This window comes from Sander vitreus, chromosome 17 (assembly GCF_031162955.1).
Source record: "Sander vitreus isolate 19-12246 chromosome 17, sanVit1, whole genome shotgun sequence".
In the NCBI taxonomy this organism is placed as follows: Eukaryota; Metazoa; Chordata; class Actinopteri; order Perciformes; family Percidae; genus Sander; species Sander vitreus.
Genome location: NC_135871.1, coordinates 12,652,312 through 12,671,364, shown reverse-complemented (window position 1 = coordinate 12,671,364; position 19,053 = coordinate 12,652,312). Strand labels below are relative to the sequence as shown.

At 39.9% G+C, this 19,053-nt stretch overlaps 1 protein-coding gene across 3 annotated transcripts in view; it reads left to right on the top strand.

Annotated features, from left to right (window-relative positions):
- pde10a (phosphodiesterase 10A) overlaps positions 1-15,315 on the top strand; it is a 38,894-nt gene extending 23,579 nt beyond the window's left edge. For 2 of the 3 annotated variants that reach the window (XM_078273450.1, XM_078273452.1), the window contains exons 5-22: positions 758-807; positions 925-1,065; positions 1,367-1,522; positions 3,180-3,230; positions 3,720-3,778; positions 4,081-4,132; positions 4,726-4,868; positions 5,359-5,451; positions 5,753-5,939; positions 6,889-7,031; positions 7,279-7,362; positions 7,463-7,613; positions 7,741-7,896; positions 9,751-9,923; positions 10,063-10,174; positions 10,394-10,474; positions 11,005-11,093; positions 12,708-15,315. In XM_078273450.1, the coding sequence (XP_078129576.1) occupies positions 758-807; positions 925-1,065; positions 1,367-1,522; positions 3,180-3,230; positions 3,720-3,778; positions 4,081-4,132; positions 4,726-4,868; positions 5,359-5,451; positions 5,753-5,939; positions 6,889-7,031; positions 7,279-7,362; positions 7,463-7,613; positions 7,741-7,896; positions 9,751-9,923; positions 10,063-10,174; positions 10,394-10,474; positions 11,005-11,093; positions 12,708-12,807 (2,021 nt within the window). In that variant the 3' untranslated portion in view covers positions 12,808-15,315. Of the gene's footprint in view, positions 1-757; positions 808-924; positions 1,066-1,366; positions 1,523-3,179; positions 3,231-3,719; positions 3,779-4,080; positions 4,133-4,725; positions 4,869-5,358; positions 5,452-5,752; positions 5,940-6,888; positions 7,032-7,278; positions 7,363-7,462; positions 7,614-7,740; positions 7,897-9,750; positions 9,953-10,062; positions 10,175-10,393; positions 10,475-11,004; positions 11,094-12,707 lie in introns of those variants that run through there. The other variant, XM_078273453.1, reaches the window with a different exon arrangement.
- The last annotated feature ends 3,738 nt before the right edge of the window (positions 15,316-19,053 follow it).

Below are 19,053 nucleotides of genomic sequence, written 5' to 3'. Positions count from 1 at the left end.
TCTCAGACATTGAATGTACTTTTATGACCAACTGAATTGCCCACTGTGGTGAACTCCACCTGTATTCTGCTTCATTGAAAATAATAAATACATAAAATATGCAGAAATTATTTGTAAATTAATAGTCCCAGTTTTTCTCCCCATTCATCTTGGCAAACCAAAATCAAATTAGTGAAAAAAATGGTCTAAAAAACTAGAAAATGTAATTATATGATCAAACAATCTGTATCATGTTCCACAATAAATGCAATTACAGTTTCTAGCATTTTAGTTTAAAATTTGGAATGTCGTTTTGACAAAGTCTGATATGTTGCATTTTATAAATACAGTGTTGTCAGTGAATCAAACCAAATTATGATTGACAGCCAGACCACACCACTCATTATCGTCTTGATCATCTGCATATTCACTGATGCTTCACCAGTGTCCCTGTTGTCACATTGTACGATAATGTGACCTAAATATATGAGTGTGAAATGGGACTGGAAAAGAGGACTGGGAAGGAGATGAACTGGATGGCAGTCAAAGCCCTCGGTCAGAGCGCCCTTGTCGTTATGTGGGACATTGTTAATAGATTGTTATTAGATTGTAACTGTTATATCCTATTACACTTCTCCTCACAGGTATACCTGCCATTTATTGTTGGACAAATCTATATAAGAGAATGTAACACAGGCATACACCGACAGCTAATGTCATGTTGTTACTGGACACTCGTACTACACACATGTGAACTGTGTGTCTCTTATTTCTACAGCAACAAAAGCAGATGGATTCGCACTTTACTTCTTGGGAGAATGCAACAATGTAAGTGCAGAGGACATTGGCTGAATACATTTTATATGCTAATGCAGTTGTGTGCGTGTTTTTGATTATTTTTTCCCCCGCCATTTCTCTTTCTCTTCTTATCATGCTTCTTAATAGAGTTTATGTATGTTCACTCCAACGGGTGCCAAGGATGGCCCTCCAAGCCTCATCCCCTCCGGCCCCATCGCATTTGGGACGACCATTGCCGCTCATGTTGCCAAGACTCACAAAACACTGCTAGTAGAGGACATCATGGGGGTGAGGCTGTTTTCTTGCAACCAGTACACATTTTCCCATCATAGGAATTCACTGCGTAGCTGTGATGTTTGTTGATAACAGATCTCTTAATGCTCTCCATTTATGTTTAATTAAATTAACCTGGTTAGATGCACTCAGCATCTTCAAGCTAAAAAAAAAAAGAAACGTAAAACAGTATGCTTTGAATTTTAAACGTTTTAATTTTCTGCTGAGGGGCAACTGTACCAGCTACACTGGCCTCCTTTGTTAAGCTCCTGTGCACGTCAGGCAATAATGTCCTTCACTGATCTGTGTGTTGAAGGACGAACGCTTCCCCGACGGCACAGGGCAGGACTCAGGGATCCATGTTCACTCTGTCCTGTGCCTCCCCATCATCACTGCCATCGGGGACCTCATTGCCATCCTGGAGCTGCAACGGCAGTGGGGCAAGGAGCCCTTCAACCTCAGCCACCAGGAGGTCAGTCTGACCCAGACAAAACACACCAAGAGTGGGAGGCTGGAGCAAGGCTCACAGAACTACAGTTAGCCTGGTATTCATCTTAATCTAGCTCTGTTAAAGATCCCTTTTAGATTTGTGGGGTTCAGTTGATTGTGGAAAATACTTAATAATGCTGTATTTTTTGTCTCCAAGCACTTTCTACCAGTTGCTGATGATTCAGTAAAACAGCAGTGCAATGAGCTAGAAAATGACTTAACATACCCATGGCTCAAGCAAGTATAGTCACAGTGAATAAGCTTTAAAGATTCACATTTGAAATTCAAAACTTTCAAAAAAAACATCTCTTGACAGCATATTTAATAAAAATACATAATTATTCCCCAATTTGTACTTAAAAAAACTCCATCTCATTTTTTTTATTATTATTTTTGTAAATGAATTAAATATTAGGAAGCAGAATACAGTAGGTTTAAGTGACTTGAGAATTATGTGTGACATTTTGTCTAATTTTATTCAAACATGCATCAGTTGATTGTTTTATTGTTGTATTTGCGATAGCAAATATACTGTACACATCATAGCAGATGCAGAGCAAGCATTTGAAGTTGTAATTTATTTTCTATGATGATTTTTTTCATATACCACCATACAGGTGCATAGCTGACACAATTGTTGTAATTGTTCGCCACGAAGATGCTATTACCCCTATTAACTGCATACCCTTCTTACTAACGCTTATAACTTTAAAAAAATGTATTACCCATAACAAACTCTCTTTAACAGGGCAAAACACCTTGCCACACAACAAGTTGTAACACTTAGAATTGTACATTTAAAAATTACACCTTTTTACGGCATGTTTTTATATTCAGTGTACTCCTGACATTAGCATAAGCTGCTATAAACCTTTACTACAGCCCAGTCATGCAACAACAACAAAATACCATGATATAGCATGACACTGCCAGAATCTTAAATAATATTGTGAAACTTTTGGTCATACTGCCCAGCACTACTATTACTGCAGCTTCAATTTTAAAGCGATAGTGCATAGTTTCTGTCGCCCCCATGAGGAATTCTAAGTAATGACAACAAAACTGTCGGCACATCCACATGATACAAGCCTTCCGTGATCACGCACCGCCCCCACCCCTCCTCGACGCAGTTGCTAGTAGCTAAGGAGGACAAGAAGAATTAAAAAAAACATGATGGACTCTTCAGAAGAGGTCATTATCTTCACTCAAGTTTCTGCGCACAGAGGTCGCCGGACGACATCAGTTTCTGAACATAGCCATACTGAGAAATAAAGAGAGAGTTATATGGAGCTGATCGTCTTAATTAGCGTTGTATCAACTCATTTGGCAATGGCTTGAATTTAACAGACGTTCATTAATATCAAAAACTTACGCACTAAAGCTTTAATCCACAGTACTGAACAACACAGCAACACGGCAGTGTTACAGGTATGAGGTGTGAGTGTCCCTAGAGTGGCTCTAAATCTGTAGACCAGCTGGCTCTTCTATGATTATGAGACAGCCTGATGTGCAGAACAGATAATTATGTTGAAATATACAAATCAGAAATTTGATAAGAACTGATTAAGCGTTGTAAATGTGTTAGTTGTGATATATTTTTTCTGCAGTTCTCTGGAGCTAATCTTCACTTTATTTTCCAGGTTGCAACAGCTAATTTAGCGTGGGCATCAGTTGCCATTCATCAAGTACAGGTGAGCAAACTATACTGTAACATTTCATTAAAGACTTAAAGACTGCCAGTCCCACTTATTATGATCTTTGATGCTATAGTGTTTTTAATGGGGAAATCCACTGTGTACACAAACTGGTTGTCACTGGGCCCAGTCCAATCAACTGAGCCATAGATTCAACTAATAGCTCCCCGGAGACGTCATTACACCCGAGTGTTGTTTTTTATATGAACAGATAGCACAACACCTCAGAGAAGCAGCATCCCACTGCAGCACTGGCCACAGTGGACCTCTGAGCCTCAGCCACAGCACTGCGGCACACTGTGCTCCTGGGTTAGCTACTTGCAGAAAAACACTGTTGTTACTGAAACTCATGAAGTTGGCCCACAGACAAGTGTGTAGACAGCAAGTTGGCTTGTTTACAGTACACGCACGATGTTGTATGTGTTCTGTGAGAAATGTGTGATACGTCTGGTTGCCGGGTCATGGCCCATCTTTCTTTCTTTCTAGGTGTGCAGAGGCCTCGCCAAACAGACTGAGCTCAATGACTTTCTACTAGATGTGTCAAAGTAAGAGCTGTTGTTGGGACAGTTTACCTAACACTAAACGAATGCTAATGAAAACATGTTAAAAGTGTATTTACACCATGTTCTTATTTTAGTCTATGTATAACAAAATTAAGATTTGGGCTCTAAAGTGAGTTAGTATCTTTTTCTCATGTTAGGTCAAACATAAATTACACGTTTTTGCTCACACAATAGAAAAAAATGACTGCATTTTAGGCAAGTTAGCTTTCATGTCTTGAATGTGAACGTCATCAGAGCTTCCCATTTGTCAACATCTCAATGCGCCATTTCTTCTTTTCGCACAGAACATACTTTGATAACATTGTGGCAATAGATTCTCTACTTGAACATATTATGGTGAGTGTGATTTCTGCAAGTATGTGTTCATTCACACTGTCTTCAAGGCTACACATCCTGGGAGTGTGTTAGGTTATGTTTGTTAAAAAGAGTAATAATGCTGCTGTGATACAGATCCACACAGGCTATCATAATACCTGAGGGACACTGCTAATGTTTCTGACAATACGTTTGTTGGCATTAATAATACAAGATAATAATTTGTTAAAATAGATACATAGACATACTAAATACATAATACTAAATACAGCTTGCCATATTTTAAAACAAATATGATCTGGGTGAAACATGATTTCCCTGTTTTTCTACTAAAATCTGCCTCTTTGTTTGTATGTATGTTGTTGCCTTGTGACTTGTGTTGTCATCTCAGGTCATTCAAGTCATATGGTTCAAACACTCAAATGAACTGGAATGACTTGTAGTTATACTGTGTGTTTTTTAATTCTCTACATTTAACTGTCCCATCCAAAAAAAAAAATTAATACTGATTAAATTCAGTTGGAGATGCTAGATGTTATTTTCCATGTTTTTTTCCAGTTCTTTTAAACCCTCAGTGTTGCTAATAAGATTCTGTCCCTGGTGTTGTTTTGCAGATATATGCAAAAAATCTGGTGAATGCGGACAGGTGCGCACTCTTTCAGGTAGATCACAACAACAAAGAACTGTACTCTGACCTGTTCGATATTGGGGAAGAGAAAGAAGGCAAACCTGTCTTTAGGAAAACCAAAGAAATTAGGTGCGTAAGATTTACCCTTTTCTCTAACAGTATGCTAAACTGTATACTCATTTGATTTTGATAGCGTCTGTTCTTTTTTATATACACAAGTCTCAGTTTTCCATTTATGCAAAACAATGAAAAATACTAGTTTATTTTGAAGGAGTAGAACAGTTGGAACTCATTTTCAAATGTTTTTTTTGTCTCCACACTTTCAAAAGTGTGTCCTGCCCCTAGAAGACATTGTTTACCATAGTGTACAGTGAATAAGGTCCTCTTGTAACACAGACAGCTCAGAAAAAAATGCTTCCACTAATAGAAAGTCAATAGAAAAGCAGCAAAACATCAAATGACCTGCTGATTTTGTTCTATTCCAATGGAACATCATCCTTTTTACCCTCTTAATGAAAATAGTAAATCTACCCATTCACCCAGCACCGACAGACTGAGAAGACTGGAAGGGCAGTCCACAGAGCTAACTCTTGTCCTCTTCTCTCCTTTTTCCCTGTAGGTTTTCTATAGAGAAGGGAATAGCTGGCCAAGTGGCTCAGACAGGGGAAGTCTTAAATATCCCAGATGCCTATGCAGACCCCCGGTTCAACCGGTAAACTCCAACTCCACTCCAACTCTGCAACAAGCCGTTTTTATTTATCTTTTTCATTTATCAATTTATATGATCATCCACAATCTAACTAACTGTCTTGAAGTTATGCTATGATTTGTCCTGGACAATTCTTCTTCAGTTGACTTATTCTTCTATATTTGGGATAAAAAACACTGTAGTCATACTACTACTCATTATAGAGGCCTTCGGTGTACACCTTGAGTTACACTGTATGGTTCACATTCTAATCTCGCTTATGTGATGAATGTCATATCATATTTTTGTATGTCTTCCTTAACAGAGAGGTGGACCTCAAAACTGGCTACACCACGCGGAACATCCTGTGCATGCCCATCGTGAGCAGGGGGACCGTTATAGGTGTGGTACAGATGGTGAACAAGCTAAGCGGAAGTGCCTTCACTAAAACAGATGAGAACAACTTTAAGATGTTTGCTGTCTTTTGTGCTCTGGCCTTACACTGTGCAAATGTGAGTAAACTGAATTAGTCCTAAAATATTTAATTGACTAACTGATTTTCTCCAAAAGCAAAAACATGATCCATTCTCTTAATATCTGTCTGCACACACCTGCTCTTTATCTTTTACAGTGTATGTAGATTATATAATGCTTCATGGCCATGAATACTTAATTCTTATTTTCAGAGAACTGCACCTTTGACGTATCGCCCTAAATTCATACTGAAGCTGGAAGGCTTGTTTTAGCTGTTACTAGGCTGCGGGTTTCCCTCTTTGTCAGAGAAGTAATTTTATTTTTCTCCAAGGTTGACAGAGACAGTGCCAGCTTCTATTTAAAATGTGCATTGCCCCAAAATATGAATAAAACCTTATTTTTTGACAGTGATGATTATTCCTTAAATGAAATACCAGCCGTTTCATGAATAAACTGGAAACCTGCGTTGTGTGGTCTGTCTGTCAAAGCCTCTCCTCTCCATGGGGGCCTGACTCACCATCATCTCGTGCGACAAACTTACGCAGGCGCAGCGTCACAAAGTTGGTTTTAAAATTGATGAGGTGTGTTAATATTTTAAGACAAGCAGTCTGCATCCGTCCACAGACAGGATTTATGTTTAGCTGTAATTTATGCCTTGCGTCTCTAGGAACCTTGGGCCGGCTCCTGATTTATGCTGATTTATGGTGGAAGGTGTGAGGCTTGGCACCTGTACCTGCCTGTCTGTCTGGGAACGGGGACAGGGATACAAACCAGATGTGGAGACACTTTTTGGAGACCGATAAAAATATGATACAGGACTGTTGCGGACAACCTAACTTTGTCCGACCCTTTTGGAAATTCCAACAGTGATACTTAAAGAATTCAACAAAGATATAAGATATTTTTCCAGGTATTTATAGCGCTGGAGTGTTCAGTTTCCTCTCTCGACATTTTAAAGACTAATTCCTGTTCTGTGTGTCTCTGCAGATGTACCACAGGATCCGGCACTCTGAATGCATTTACAGAGTGACGATGGAAAAGCTGTCTTATCACAGCATCTGCACATCAGAAGAATGGAAGACCCTCACCCAGCTCAACCTCCCTACACCCATTTATAAAGAGATCGAAATGTGAGTGCCCTTTCAGGTTCAGGTTGTGGTTATTATCTCTGCTCTGCTGTGAGTGTGGTTGGTCTACAGCCATGTGTCTGTGAAAGTGACAATGACAATGCTCTGTGGGGGGGCAGTGCAGAAAGTGGTGGGTCTTCTGGAGGACAGCCTGTCAGTTTAACACACCCGGACTTCAGAAGTCCCCTTATCTGTCTCTCTGTACATGCTAATTTAAGACTCTTCTCCCATCTCTTTCTCCCTCCTCTAGGTTTCACTTTGACATCAGCCCCTTTGAGGAGATCTGGCCTGCTGTCTTTATCTACATGGTTCATAACTCCTGTGGAAAGACCAGGTGAGGTGTAACTAGGCCATGACAATGTCAGCGTCACCTCTTCATCAAAGCTCAGGTTGATTAATTGTTGTGTTGTTGTTGTTGTTGTTGTTGTGTGTAGCTTTGAGCTGGAGAAGCTGTGTCGGTTCACCATGTCTGTACGGAAGAACTACCGGCGTGTGCCCTACCACAACTGGAAGCATGCAGTGACGGTGGCCCACTGTATGTACGTCATCCTACAGAAAACCTCTGGGATGTTCACAGAGCTAGAGGTTTGCTTCTTATTGAGTCTGGGTTTTACTGTTTCAAGACAAAAAAATAAATAAAAACAAGATCAGCAGCATCAGGGGCTCCTGATTTTAAGGTTTGTGTTTCCCGTCTTTACACTCTGGTCTACAGAAGAAAGGTCTGTTGATCGCCTGCCTGTGCCATGACCTGGACCATCGGGGGTATAGCAACTCATACCTGCAGAAGTTTGACCATCCGCTGGCTGCTCTGTACTCCACCTCCACCATGGAGCAACACCACTTCTCTCAGACTGTCTCCATCCTACAGGTAGAGCTCCACTATGCAGAACTTAATGTACAATGTATGTTATACATATATGCGATATGTCTGGAACACCTTGAGGGAATTTCTTTAAATTTGGCACAAACATCCACTTGGACTTAAAGATGAACTCATTAGAATTTGGGGGTCAAAGGTCAAGTTCACTGTGACCTCAATTAACACATTCATGGCCATAAATCAATAATGAATATGCTAATTATGACAACATTTCAAGTAGTGACATTTTATATCCCAAAGTTCAAAGGTCAACTTCACTGTGACATCATAATGTTCTGCAAAAAACACTTTTCTGGCCATTTTTCAACGCTGTAACTCAGGAACAGAAGGGGAGACATTTGGTCAGATACTGAATTGGTGACACTAATCTGTGATAATAAAACTGTTTTTCTGTGCTGCTGGGTCGAAGATGTCTCTGAAGCATCCACGTTTAGAATTTGTAGCTTCTTTGCAGGAACATCTATATTTGAAGCGTTGTCTTCTGTCATGGCCACTAGTGGTTTTTGGCACGGGCGAACCGGGGGGGCATATTTTCATGACACATGGGGGGTGGCACAAGAACTTAAAAAAATATATATCCTCTGCGCCGCGAAGCAGTTTTCTATTATCGATCATTTCACTGTGTGGGGAATTGGTAAATTGGCGCCCCCTGCAGCTGCAGGCGCCCTCCTTGCTGAGAGAGGAGCATCTCGCTGCAGCCCGCGGGAAGGCGGATGTCAAACCCCGCCTTCCCGCGGGCAGCATGCGAGACGTAGCCTACTTGTGCACAGAAGCCGTGTGAGAAAGGAAAAGGGGAGAGGGGCGCAGGGGACCGTTCACCTCTGGGTCTCGCAAATGGAACGGTCAGGACAAGGGGGGGGAACGGGGGACCACAAGTCTCCTTGAACTCATCACTTTTATCAGCTTTATTGGCCAAGCATGTGAACACATAAAAGAAATTTCTTTTCTTTTCTTTTCTTTTTTTCTCTCAATGAACTTACACACTAATATGACATACAGCAGAACAAGAACAACAAGGCTTAACAAAGTCAAGTCAAATCAATTTTATTTATATATCCCTATATCACAAATCAAAACTTTTCCTCAAGAGGCTTCACAATCTGTACATCCAACAACATCCTCTATCCTTAGACCCTCGTCTCAGATGAAGAACAACCCCAAGGTGCTTGCGTGAGTCCATTGTCTTAACTTTCTCTCCCTTGATGGCAACCAGGACAGGGAGACTCCTGTTCCTCTGGTAGTCCACCACAAACTCATCACTTTTGCTGATATTGAGCTTCAGGTGATTGTTGTTGCAGCATGTGAGGAAGCTCTCTATCAGTCCTCTGTACTCCTCTGTAAAAATAGTCTCTGAGTAAAGACGGCATGTTTCTCACTGGAAATTATTCTCTGGAATACATGTCAATATAGTGATAACTTCCATTTCGCCAAAAAAATACACTTTTATGGAATTCCTTCAATGTCTTCAATACATATATTACATGCTTCCAGACAGACATGGATGTAAACTGCAACTTGACTGGTTGGCAGTTGCTTCACATTTATAAGTACATTTTTACTTTCTTCTAATACTTTAATTACCACATAATTTCTAGAAATCTAGTGCTTACACACACACACACACACACACACACACACACACACTGTCAATTACAGATCTATTTATAGGATCATATGACTTCTTCTGTAACTTCTGAGTGCCCTCTTCTGTAATGTCCAGGATCTGCATGAACCTGCGATGGCCTGAGATGAACGTGGATTACAACCTGTTGTAATCTAGCTGAGCCGAACGCCTCATAAGTGGAGCTTTTGCTTTTTTATTGATCTCTTTGTTTCTCATAGCTGGAAGGGCACAATATTTTCTCCAACCTGAATTCCAGCGAGTACGAGCAGGTGTTGGAGATCATCCGGAAGGCCATCATCGCCACAGACCTCGCCCTGTACTTCAACAACCACCAGCAGCTGACGGAGCTGCTGACCTCGAGTGTGCTGGACTTGAACAACCACTCACACAGGTCAGGTCACGACACGCACCGGTGCACAGGTCAGGTCAGGTTCACACCAGGTCTCGTTGCATCACACGCAGACCTGGTGCACATACACGGCACATTGAGTTTCTCCTCATGGCGATAACGAGGCTTTGCTCCCCTCCAGGGACCGTGTGATTGGTCTGATGATGACAGCATGTGACCTGTGTTCTGTTACCAAGCAATGGCAAATCACACGACTCACAGCCAACGACATCTATGCTGAGTTCTGGGCTGAGGTACAGTGGGATACTGCTGGAATTTAAACAGTTTTATTTTTAGTTTCATGTAGAGCCGCTAGTATGACAGTAAGACCTCTGTTTTTAATTGGTAATGCTGCTACACCTAGCTGTCATACAATTTGTAAAGTGCAAAATAGTGTTGTCTAGTGGTCAAAAGGTTTGCCACAGTGTGCAAAAATAAAAGGAAATTTCTCTCTTTATTTTGTTCCTCCACAGGGAGATGAGATGAAGAAGATTGGGTTGCAGCCGATCCCTATGTTGGACAGAGACAAGAAGGACGAGGTTCCCCAGGGCCAAGTAAGACCAGCACTTTTACTCATGTGTCTCTAACTGGGCTCACTCTCTAACTTACACACACACACTCCAAAAAATTAGAAATGTCTCTCAAGTAGGATTACTAGGAGTTGACTTGAAGTCTAAATAATTACTTACAATAACCAGGATCACTTTATATCCTGATAACAATGTAACAAGTTTTAGCAAAGTTTTACCATTCCTTTAGAAATAACATGCAATTTAAGAAGCCTCTACAGAATGCTATGGTTATATGTAGTGTAATAAACTTTGCATATTAATAAATAATAAGGGTTACACTATGTTTGGCCCCATATACAGCACATTTGAACAAAGCCTGCCAGGAAATCAGATCAGTTAATTACTACAGTAAATTATCAAAACATCCCAGACAACAGAAAAAATGAAAATCATGTGCTGCATTTCTGAGTATTCCTTAATGTCATGACAGTCACTTATTTTACGTTTGTGAACATGTTAATGTAAACTTGCTTCTATTGCCTTAAGCATTTTTGTTTTGTTTGTTTTTTAAGGTGGGATTCTACAATGCTGTTGCAGTTCCATGTTACACGACACTAGCGGAGCTTTTCCCTCCATCCAGTCCTCTTCTAAGAGCCTGCAAGTAAGTCTTCGAAGCTGCAGTTTTAAAGTAGAAGGGAAAGTCTCATCCTTGGCTGTGTGCTTTGACACAAAGTCAAGCAGGATTTTGAGGTGATGGGGAATGTATCTAGCATATGTGTTTAGCAATAAAAGATTAAATAACTGTATGTAGGTGTTTTCATTTACACTTTTTGTTGGTCGTGCATTTTGTCGTGCTGATTTCACATCTGATTATGGCCAATAAATGCACTGACTACTTCTTGAAGTGCAACAAGTAACGTGTGTGATGACCAGCAGCAGTTGGCAAGACAAATAAAATTTGAGGGTGTAAGGAGTACTCGTGTGTATAGACGTGCATTCCACTTTCAACTGAAAATACAAAAACAAAACACGTGCTACTGCAATGCTGTTGGATTAAACAAACCTGTGCTAGAACTTTATGAAAAGCATATTCAGTAAGACACATTTCAATATAGAAGGCAGTATACTAACAGGAAATGGTTGCTCTTCTATGGTGCACCAGTGTGTCTGCATGTAACCTGCTGGTCTTTAAAAAGTTGTGACCTTGATCTGCAGGGAATGCAAACAAAGTGAGCAGTGTAATATATAAGCCCGGGGTGTACGTCAGTACCTGAGCCCTGGGTGGGCAACGAGCCTAGACCCTGCGGAGCCCGGCTGCTTGTTGTGGGATCTGCCACAGACGTGTAAACTGCATCAGCTAGGCTAAGTGAAGGGAAGGGCACCACTTTCTGCACTCGTGTGTCAGGCTTATAGATTATAGTGGGGTCGGGGGGGGTGACAACACGACCTGATGGGACAGCTACTGATACAGATGATTAATGAGTTACACTGTTACTGTGGAGACACATGTTTGACCATTGGTCATTTTAGCATCATTCTTGATATTTCTCTTTTGAATAAATTGCTGGTACAAATTCATTATACAGTATTTAGTTGTTTAATACCATTGGGTTTGGTTTATTGCAGATTTAGTTTTGTTGTTGCAGTGTGTGAACATATGGATATTAATATGGATATCTTCAGTACCATAATTTGCTATTCTGATTATGTTCTGATATGTCTTAATAGCATTACTACAGTTATAAAATAGAGGCATCATTTTATCTATCTTGTTTCAATAGTTCTGTCTCTAACAATATTATGTCCAATTTTTCACATCAGATGCACACCCTTGTGGCAGCAAAGTGTTATACTGCTGCTATAGTGTGCTAACTAGCTTGCCCCATCAGTAGCTACAGTAGTATATTTCATTTTCTCTCAAACAAGACAAATTTCAAATACCAGCTGTTTATCAGTAACAAATATACATCTGAAAATAACTTGATCAAAAGCCATTTTTACCCTAATATAATTAGCATTTAAAGTAAAATAACATTAGACAATTTCATTCAGTGTGTTTTGTTTGAAATAACTGTCATACATTATAATTTTGTCCTGTTGTTGAAGTTTTCAATGTTTTTGATTCATGCTGACGTGATTTTATCCTCTGATTTCAGATGCTATGCCATGTCTTTGTGCAGTAAGAAATGAAATGTCTGCGTTAGTGGCACAGACCTGATTGTAAACCCATGACATGCAGAGTCTGAATCTGATAGAGGATGTTTTGTGTGTGCAGGGAAAACCTGTGTCAGTGGGAGAAGATATCGCGGGGAGAAGTGCAGGACGTAGTGCCCAGCCGACCTTGTGATTCAGGTCCTGTCAAGGTGGACAACTGACTACCAAAGGGGTTGCTGGCCCACCAAAGGAATACAACTAGAATCCTGCCACGGACCTGGAACTTTGTCAAGGGGAAGAAGAACCCACATCCTGTGTTAGCAGGAGACGGATCAGCTAAAGGCGACTTGACTTTGAAAACACACAGTTACCTCATTGGGTGACAGAGGTGTAAACACTGACGGTTTCACCCAGAGACTGACAGACAGCTGATGGGGAGGGACTTCAACCCGTCACTCTACATCCACTCAGCTTGGGAACTCATTTGGTAGAATGGACTTGTGCCGTTTTTGTTGTTTTATTTTGGCTGTTATGTTATTTTTTCTTTTTTTATATGAGCTGATTCTTTTACGGTCTTGTATTTGCAGAGGCCTTACTCTGAACCTTTCACAGACTAGACATATGTGAAATCTTGTTGTTGGTTCAGGCTTTTTTTCTTCTTCTTTTTTTTTAAATGGTACTGTTTGCCTTCTGTGGTAGGTTTATCGTACACGCACTACTCAGCAAGGTATTTCCAGAGACAGAAGGAATGTGTAGAGCAGATGTATGGTTTAATGCCACCTTATTGAGAAGGTGGACGTCGGAATGTTATTTTTTATTACTTTTTCAGCAAAAATCCTTTGCAGTACTTGAATAAAGACATACAGCCTATTCTACGTGGAGAAATCGCCCCGTCAGCATATTCTACAAAACGTAGATGAACTGTGACGAGAGGAGTTTTAGTTAATGTCTGCACTTGTGAACGCAGTCACAAGAGAGTCACAATGTTTCTCCCTGAAGTGGACCCTACAGCACTGCCCCTCCTGGTATTTTGGAACCTGCTGCATAGTACATCTACTTTTTTTTTTTGGATTATTAGGATCTGACCCCAGGCCAGCACTAATAATAATGTGTGTAGGACAGAGTTCACAAGATAAAGACGATGCACAAATAGCATCAGTTTTAGTAAGCCTGCGTTCTATTGAATTTTCACTGTCATAACATTGTTGACGCCACTATCACATCATGAATTATTTTACACAACAATCTGGTTTCTCCTCATTAATCAGTAATCATTTCTAGAACCATTAATAAAACAGTAAAGAGGAAAGTAAAAAAGAAAAGAGGATACTGCTCAAGTTGGTTAAGTGTCCCAGCGGATTTTAAAGATTTCTTTGTTTGACGTGACACAACAAACTTTTTACATGTTGACTAGTTTATTACTCTAGCACCCTGATTTATAACACCTGGTTAAGACGTGCTGAATTATTTAGGTATAAATTAAATCAATAGTAAAGGGCGGGATTAGTCGTCAACTATACAGTCTGTTTTTGACGTAGACGGGTGTCCTTGCAGGTTCAAAGCCGTAGCGTGAAACGTTCATGACACTGAACACGTTTTGCTGTTGATGCAGGTACAGCAGCTCAACAGGAGTCTCAAAAAATCGTCAGCTTCATATTTTCCCACAATGTCAAACCTGTTAAGTGCATCATATGTCTAGCTCTGGGATTCAAGAATGCTTGCTTGACTTTCTGCAGGTGTGTGACAGAAGTTCCCCTCATATCCACGGCCTGTCGAAGGAAACAAATCCTCCTCCTTTACGCTTACTCTCCAACGTCGTGCAATGGGGCACATTTGGACTCTTTCAAAATGAGTTTCCAAGATCTTCCAAAAGACAATTTTTGTTGTCTGAAACTGTCATTCCAGTGGACATTGTCCCTCCAAGACTGAAATTACCGCTCAAATAATTTGTTTTGCAACTGGTACTGTGGCCCCCGCATGGTGTGAATGTACATTTTGATGAATGTTTTGTTGGTTGCAGATCCTTGGTGGTGGCATGTGGGTCAGTGCGCCATCCGTTTCCATGATGTGCTCTGTCTTTACTTTTCAGAATTGCTTCCAGTAAGCTTCAACCAAGAGGAGCAAAAATTAGCATGCACCTGAACGGAGGTTTTTATATAATTTTGCATATACGGTAATGGGTGTATACTGAGTGCAATCTAAGAATTTTGCATACAGACTGAGATGTATGCTCTGATGGCGCTAAACTGAATGGCGGTTGTGCACTTTCAGACTGTGTGTGTGTGTGTGTGTCTGTGTGTGTCTGAGTGTGTCTGTGTGAGCGAGAGAGAGAAAGCTTTTGACTGTCTCTTTACCCACTCCAACCCCACCTGAGAACATGGTTAAGTCCATAACACTGCACTTCTACTTTTCAGCACCAGTTATACACCATTGTCTGCACTATGTTTAGCTTATGATCTTTATCATTATTATTATTATTATTGATGATTCTTATTATTATTGCTATTATTACTATTGTTATTTTCTTAATTAGAGTTAAATTTAAATTAACTTATATTTTTTATACAAAGAAAAATAATGTTGGCCTTTTTGTTTTGTACAAAGTAAACATTCAAATAAACAAAACGGTCTAGACATGTTACTGTTACCCAGAATAATTGCGGAATGTCTCAACTGTAAATGTAAGAGCAGTAGCCCAAATGACTTTTATTAAATACCTGAAAAATGCATTAATGTGCCAGATCATTTTCTATTTCCTGTTTGCATTTATTTGACTGTTAATGCCTACTATTTTATTGATACTGTAGAGCTGCAGAGACAGTGTTGGAGCGACAATGCATCACTCCTGATTGGTCAGCAACATGTTATTGCACTTAATCAAGTCCATTTGTTTAATTATCACAGAGATGAAGGTCAATTCTTTACACATTTTTGTGAAAGTCAAAATATAAATAAGAATTGGGATCTTCAAAAATGACTGGCAAGGGTGAAGAAATCCTGTTGGACGAACTGAGATGAGTGCAGCCTGCTGTACATACTGTAACGTCTCTGTTGTATGTTGTGCATGCAGAATAGTTGAGGAAAATCAGCATCACCCCATTTTAAAACTATACAATCATTTCAAATCATCTAAGAAATTTATAACATGACTTTTTAACCTGTGTAATACAGTCATACATTTTAACCTTAAATCAGAGTTTCTGGTAGGTTAACCCTTTATATTTATCTATTCGTTACTGCAGGAAATACAGTAATACTGCTGTCATCCCAAACTATGATCAATACAGTGAAAAGATTTTCTTAGAAATCCCGCTGCACTGTACATACTGTATGTCTGAGTTTCAAATGTTCATCTGATGGCATGCTTGGATCTGTTGTGTGAGGGGTCCATGGAAGGTGTGTTCATGAAACTAAAATTGTTTACCAGTGTAGGCCTATATGGTAGATGTCATTGTCTTTGAATATACAGTAGGATATCATGGATGAATACATTTGCAACACATTGTCAGTGCCAATTGTTGTCAGTTGATCTTCCTCAGTTATCTCTCAGACCAACAATGGAGGTTTCATTTCCACAAGATGGCTGCCTACCACTACAGATCCACCAGCTGCCAACCGCGGTTGGTGACAGATGACTCATCACAACAAGTTCCTTTGGTCCATTGCAGTGCTCAATATTTAGATTTTTTCGTAACCCCATTATCCATTTTATACTATATGGTGCTATTAAATACAAATTCCCAAATAGCAGCTCTTCAAAAAACCTACTTGATGCGAGTAAACAATTTTTACCTGATGGCATTCGAGCCACAGAGGTTTTTGTATTTACATTCTATTACTTATGGAAATTCCTAAATTACCAATGGACATTAAATACTAAAATGCAATCTTTTTTGGCTAAGTAAGCAATAACATCATAACCACTGACCCTCTATACTACAAAGTAATTTGTGTAATATACACTTGGAAATGAACCTTGGTATTTCATATTCTTAGTAAATTCTCTTTCATCATCAAATGCATCCTCAACTTCAGGCAAGTAAACGTCCGGGAGCCTCTTTATCCTCTACTACTGCATTATTTTGTTTAACATCATTACATCAAAAGTTAATGGAGCACACAAGAATGCAAATGAATGCAAACTCCATTATATAGCCCTATTTGTTTCAATGAAGCATAACATGTTACACTGTCTCTTCCCTTATGCTCAGCTTTGCCATCTGGGTGCTTTCCTATTCTGGCCGTTCCAGCCCCAAGGCCCCGGCTCTCCTCCTCCCTCTCTTTTGCTCTGTAGGCTGCACTCACTGCTGTGTGTTTACTTGTACACAATAACCCAATTATTGTAAATAACCCGATTACGATAATAGTTTGATTAAAGCATTTACAGGAGTTTTGTTGTAACTGGATTTCCCCAATAACTATACACAATATGTAATTGTGTCACTGTGTGCAAGGATTTGTGGCAGTCCACAGGAAACATTTTAAAACAAATAAGAAAACCTGAGGAAATATGGGGAATTTGTTGGAGAATTTCTAGTTCTGTTATTTGCAGTGTTATAAACCACAAGTCATTTAGTATTGTTTCGGGCTCATGACCGATCAATTTGACAACTCGTGCCAGCATTAGTCCAATGACAAAAATCTAGTGTGTTTGTGTTCATTGTCAAACATGAAAATTCCGGTTTTATTTTTGGTCAGTACACATCCTTTTAATTCCTTCGGTTTCAATAGAGCCTTCCCCGAGTACCCATGCATGCACACACACACACCTTTCTCATGTGATGCATAATCCTTAACTTCAAGGTAATGGACAGGGCAGCAAAATAAAGCAGAATATGGTTATGGAAAGGATGGGCTCCCATGAGTTGGGATTTGGAATTCAGTTAAACTCTTGCTTGCCTTTCCTCATGGTCAAATATTCCAATCTGCCCCTGCTTTGCAATGTGGTCAGCTGCCTGAACTTCACACATATCTCTGCCCTGATGTGTAATACAAACTTATTTCTTTTTCATGTTTATTTTCTTTGTTTTATGTTTATTGACAGTTTTCAAGAAAAAAAAACTAGCAGTTGGTGATAGCCTAGGCTTACTTGAAAACTAACTTCACCTTATCTGATTGGTTGAATTCTTTCATCTTTGTAATCAATTACAAGAACTGAAATCTTTTTTTTTTAAATATCCTAACCACTCGAGGTCAATGCCTAACCCCAACCAATCGAGCTGCTTCGTAGGGCTGGATTTGCCTAGAAGTTACGTGGGATCCATAATAACCTAACGCGTAAATGAGACCTAGAACCTTAAAGCTCATGGGTACGATTATTATCGAGACATTGAATGCAACGCTGGCATTACGCGCTTCGGTCTCCTTGGCAACCGAGTAAAGAACAGACTGTTGGCCATGAAGAAAGTCTGTTTTTTGCATGTTTTTTTTGTCGTGACTGTACGAAATTAGCAGGTGAGGATATTATTGAGCGTTTCTGTATGTCTGCTTTGTTCACAAGCTTCAACTGCTTATTAGCAATATTTTAAAGTAATGTAAAAGCACTAATGACTCTTTGCTAGGTGCCTCTGGATTGTGGAAAACCAATTTGATTATGGATTTACAAAAGTCATCGTAGCTAGTGTTAAATAAAAGTTTAATGTTACTTTAATTCAGTTTGTTTTCACAGATTTGTGTTTTTAGGACAGACAATTCATTTACAGACACAACATTGAGTTAGTTGTTTTTCACCTATTTCATGCCATTTACTGTAATTGTGAAGCCCCTTCGGATAAAACTAACTAACGTTATATAAGTAAATGCATTTTATAGAAATTCAAACTCATTTTGGTTTACATTTATTTAATGTGAACATATGCAGTTCTGTTGCATTATATAGGAAATGTACTGTCACATTGTGTGTCTTTCAACAGACCTAACAATAATGTTGTTCTGTGCCTTTAGCCATGTCCAGCAGCTGTAAGCCAAAGCCCGGGTGCTTTAGGAGCGACATCCAAAGACTGCTGCTGGCTGCTGAAGCTGGTCAGAAGGCTGATATCCTGACCTACTCCTCAGGTCATCTGGGACCACGCTGCCTGAACCAGAGTCAGCCTCACAGGGACACAAAGCAGTCTTTCTGGAGGATGTCTCAGAGCCTAGAAGAAACCCCAAACCCTCTGACACCCCAGCTGACACGGACAAAGGCTTCGCTCTATGTAAAGAAGAAAGAAATGAAAGAGTGTCCCCCTGAGTTCTCCACTGGCACTGCTTTAGTAGAGTCTGAAGTCTTAAGGTCGAGACAAGATCAGGCTACTCATTGCACATCACATGCAGACAAAAGAGAAGATGTGAGTCTGCCTAAGTTAGTTTACTGTTCCTCAAACCCTCTGCCAGTCCAGCCTAGAGCCTTCTCCCAGAAAAAGTCTAACTTTTTATCTGATCCTGAGGGGAAACAGCATTTTGCCCAGGAAGGCCTGAATAATGACGGC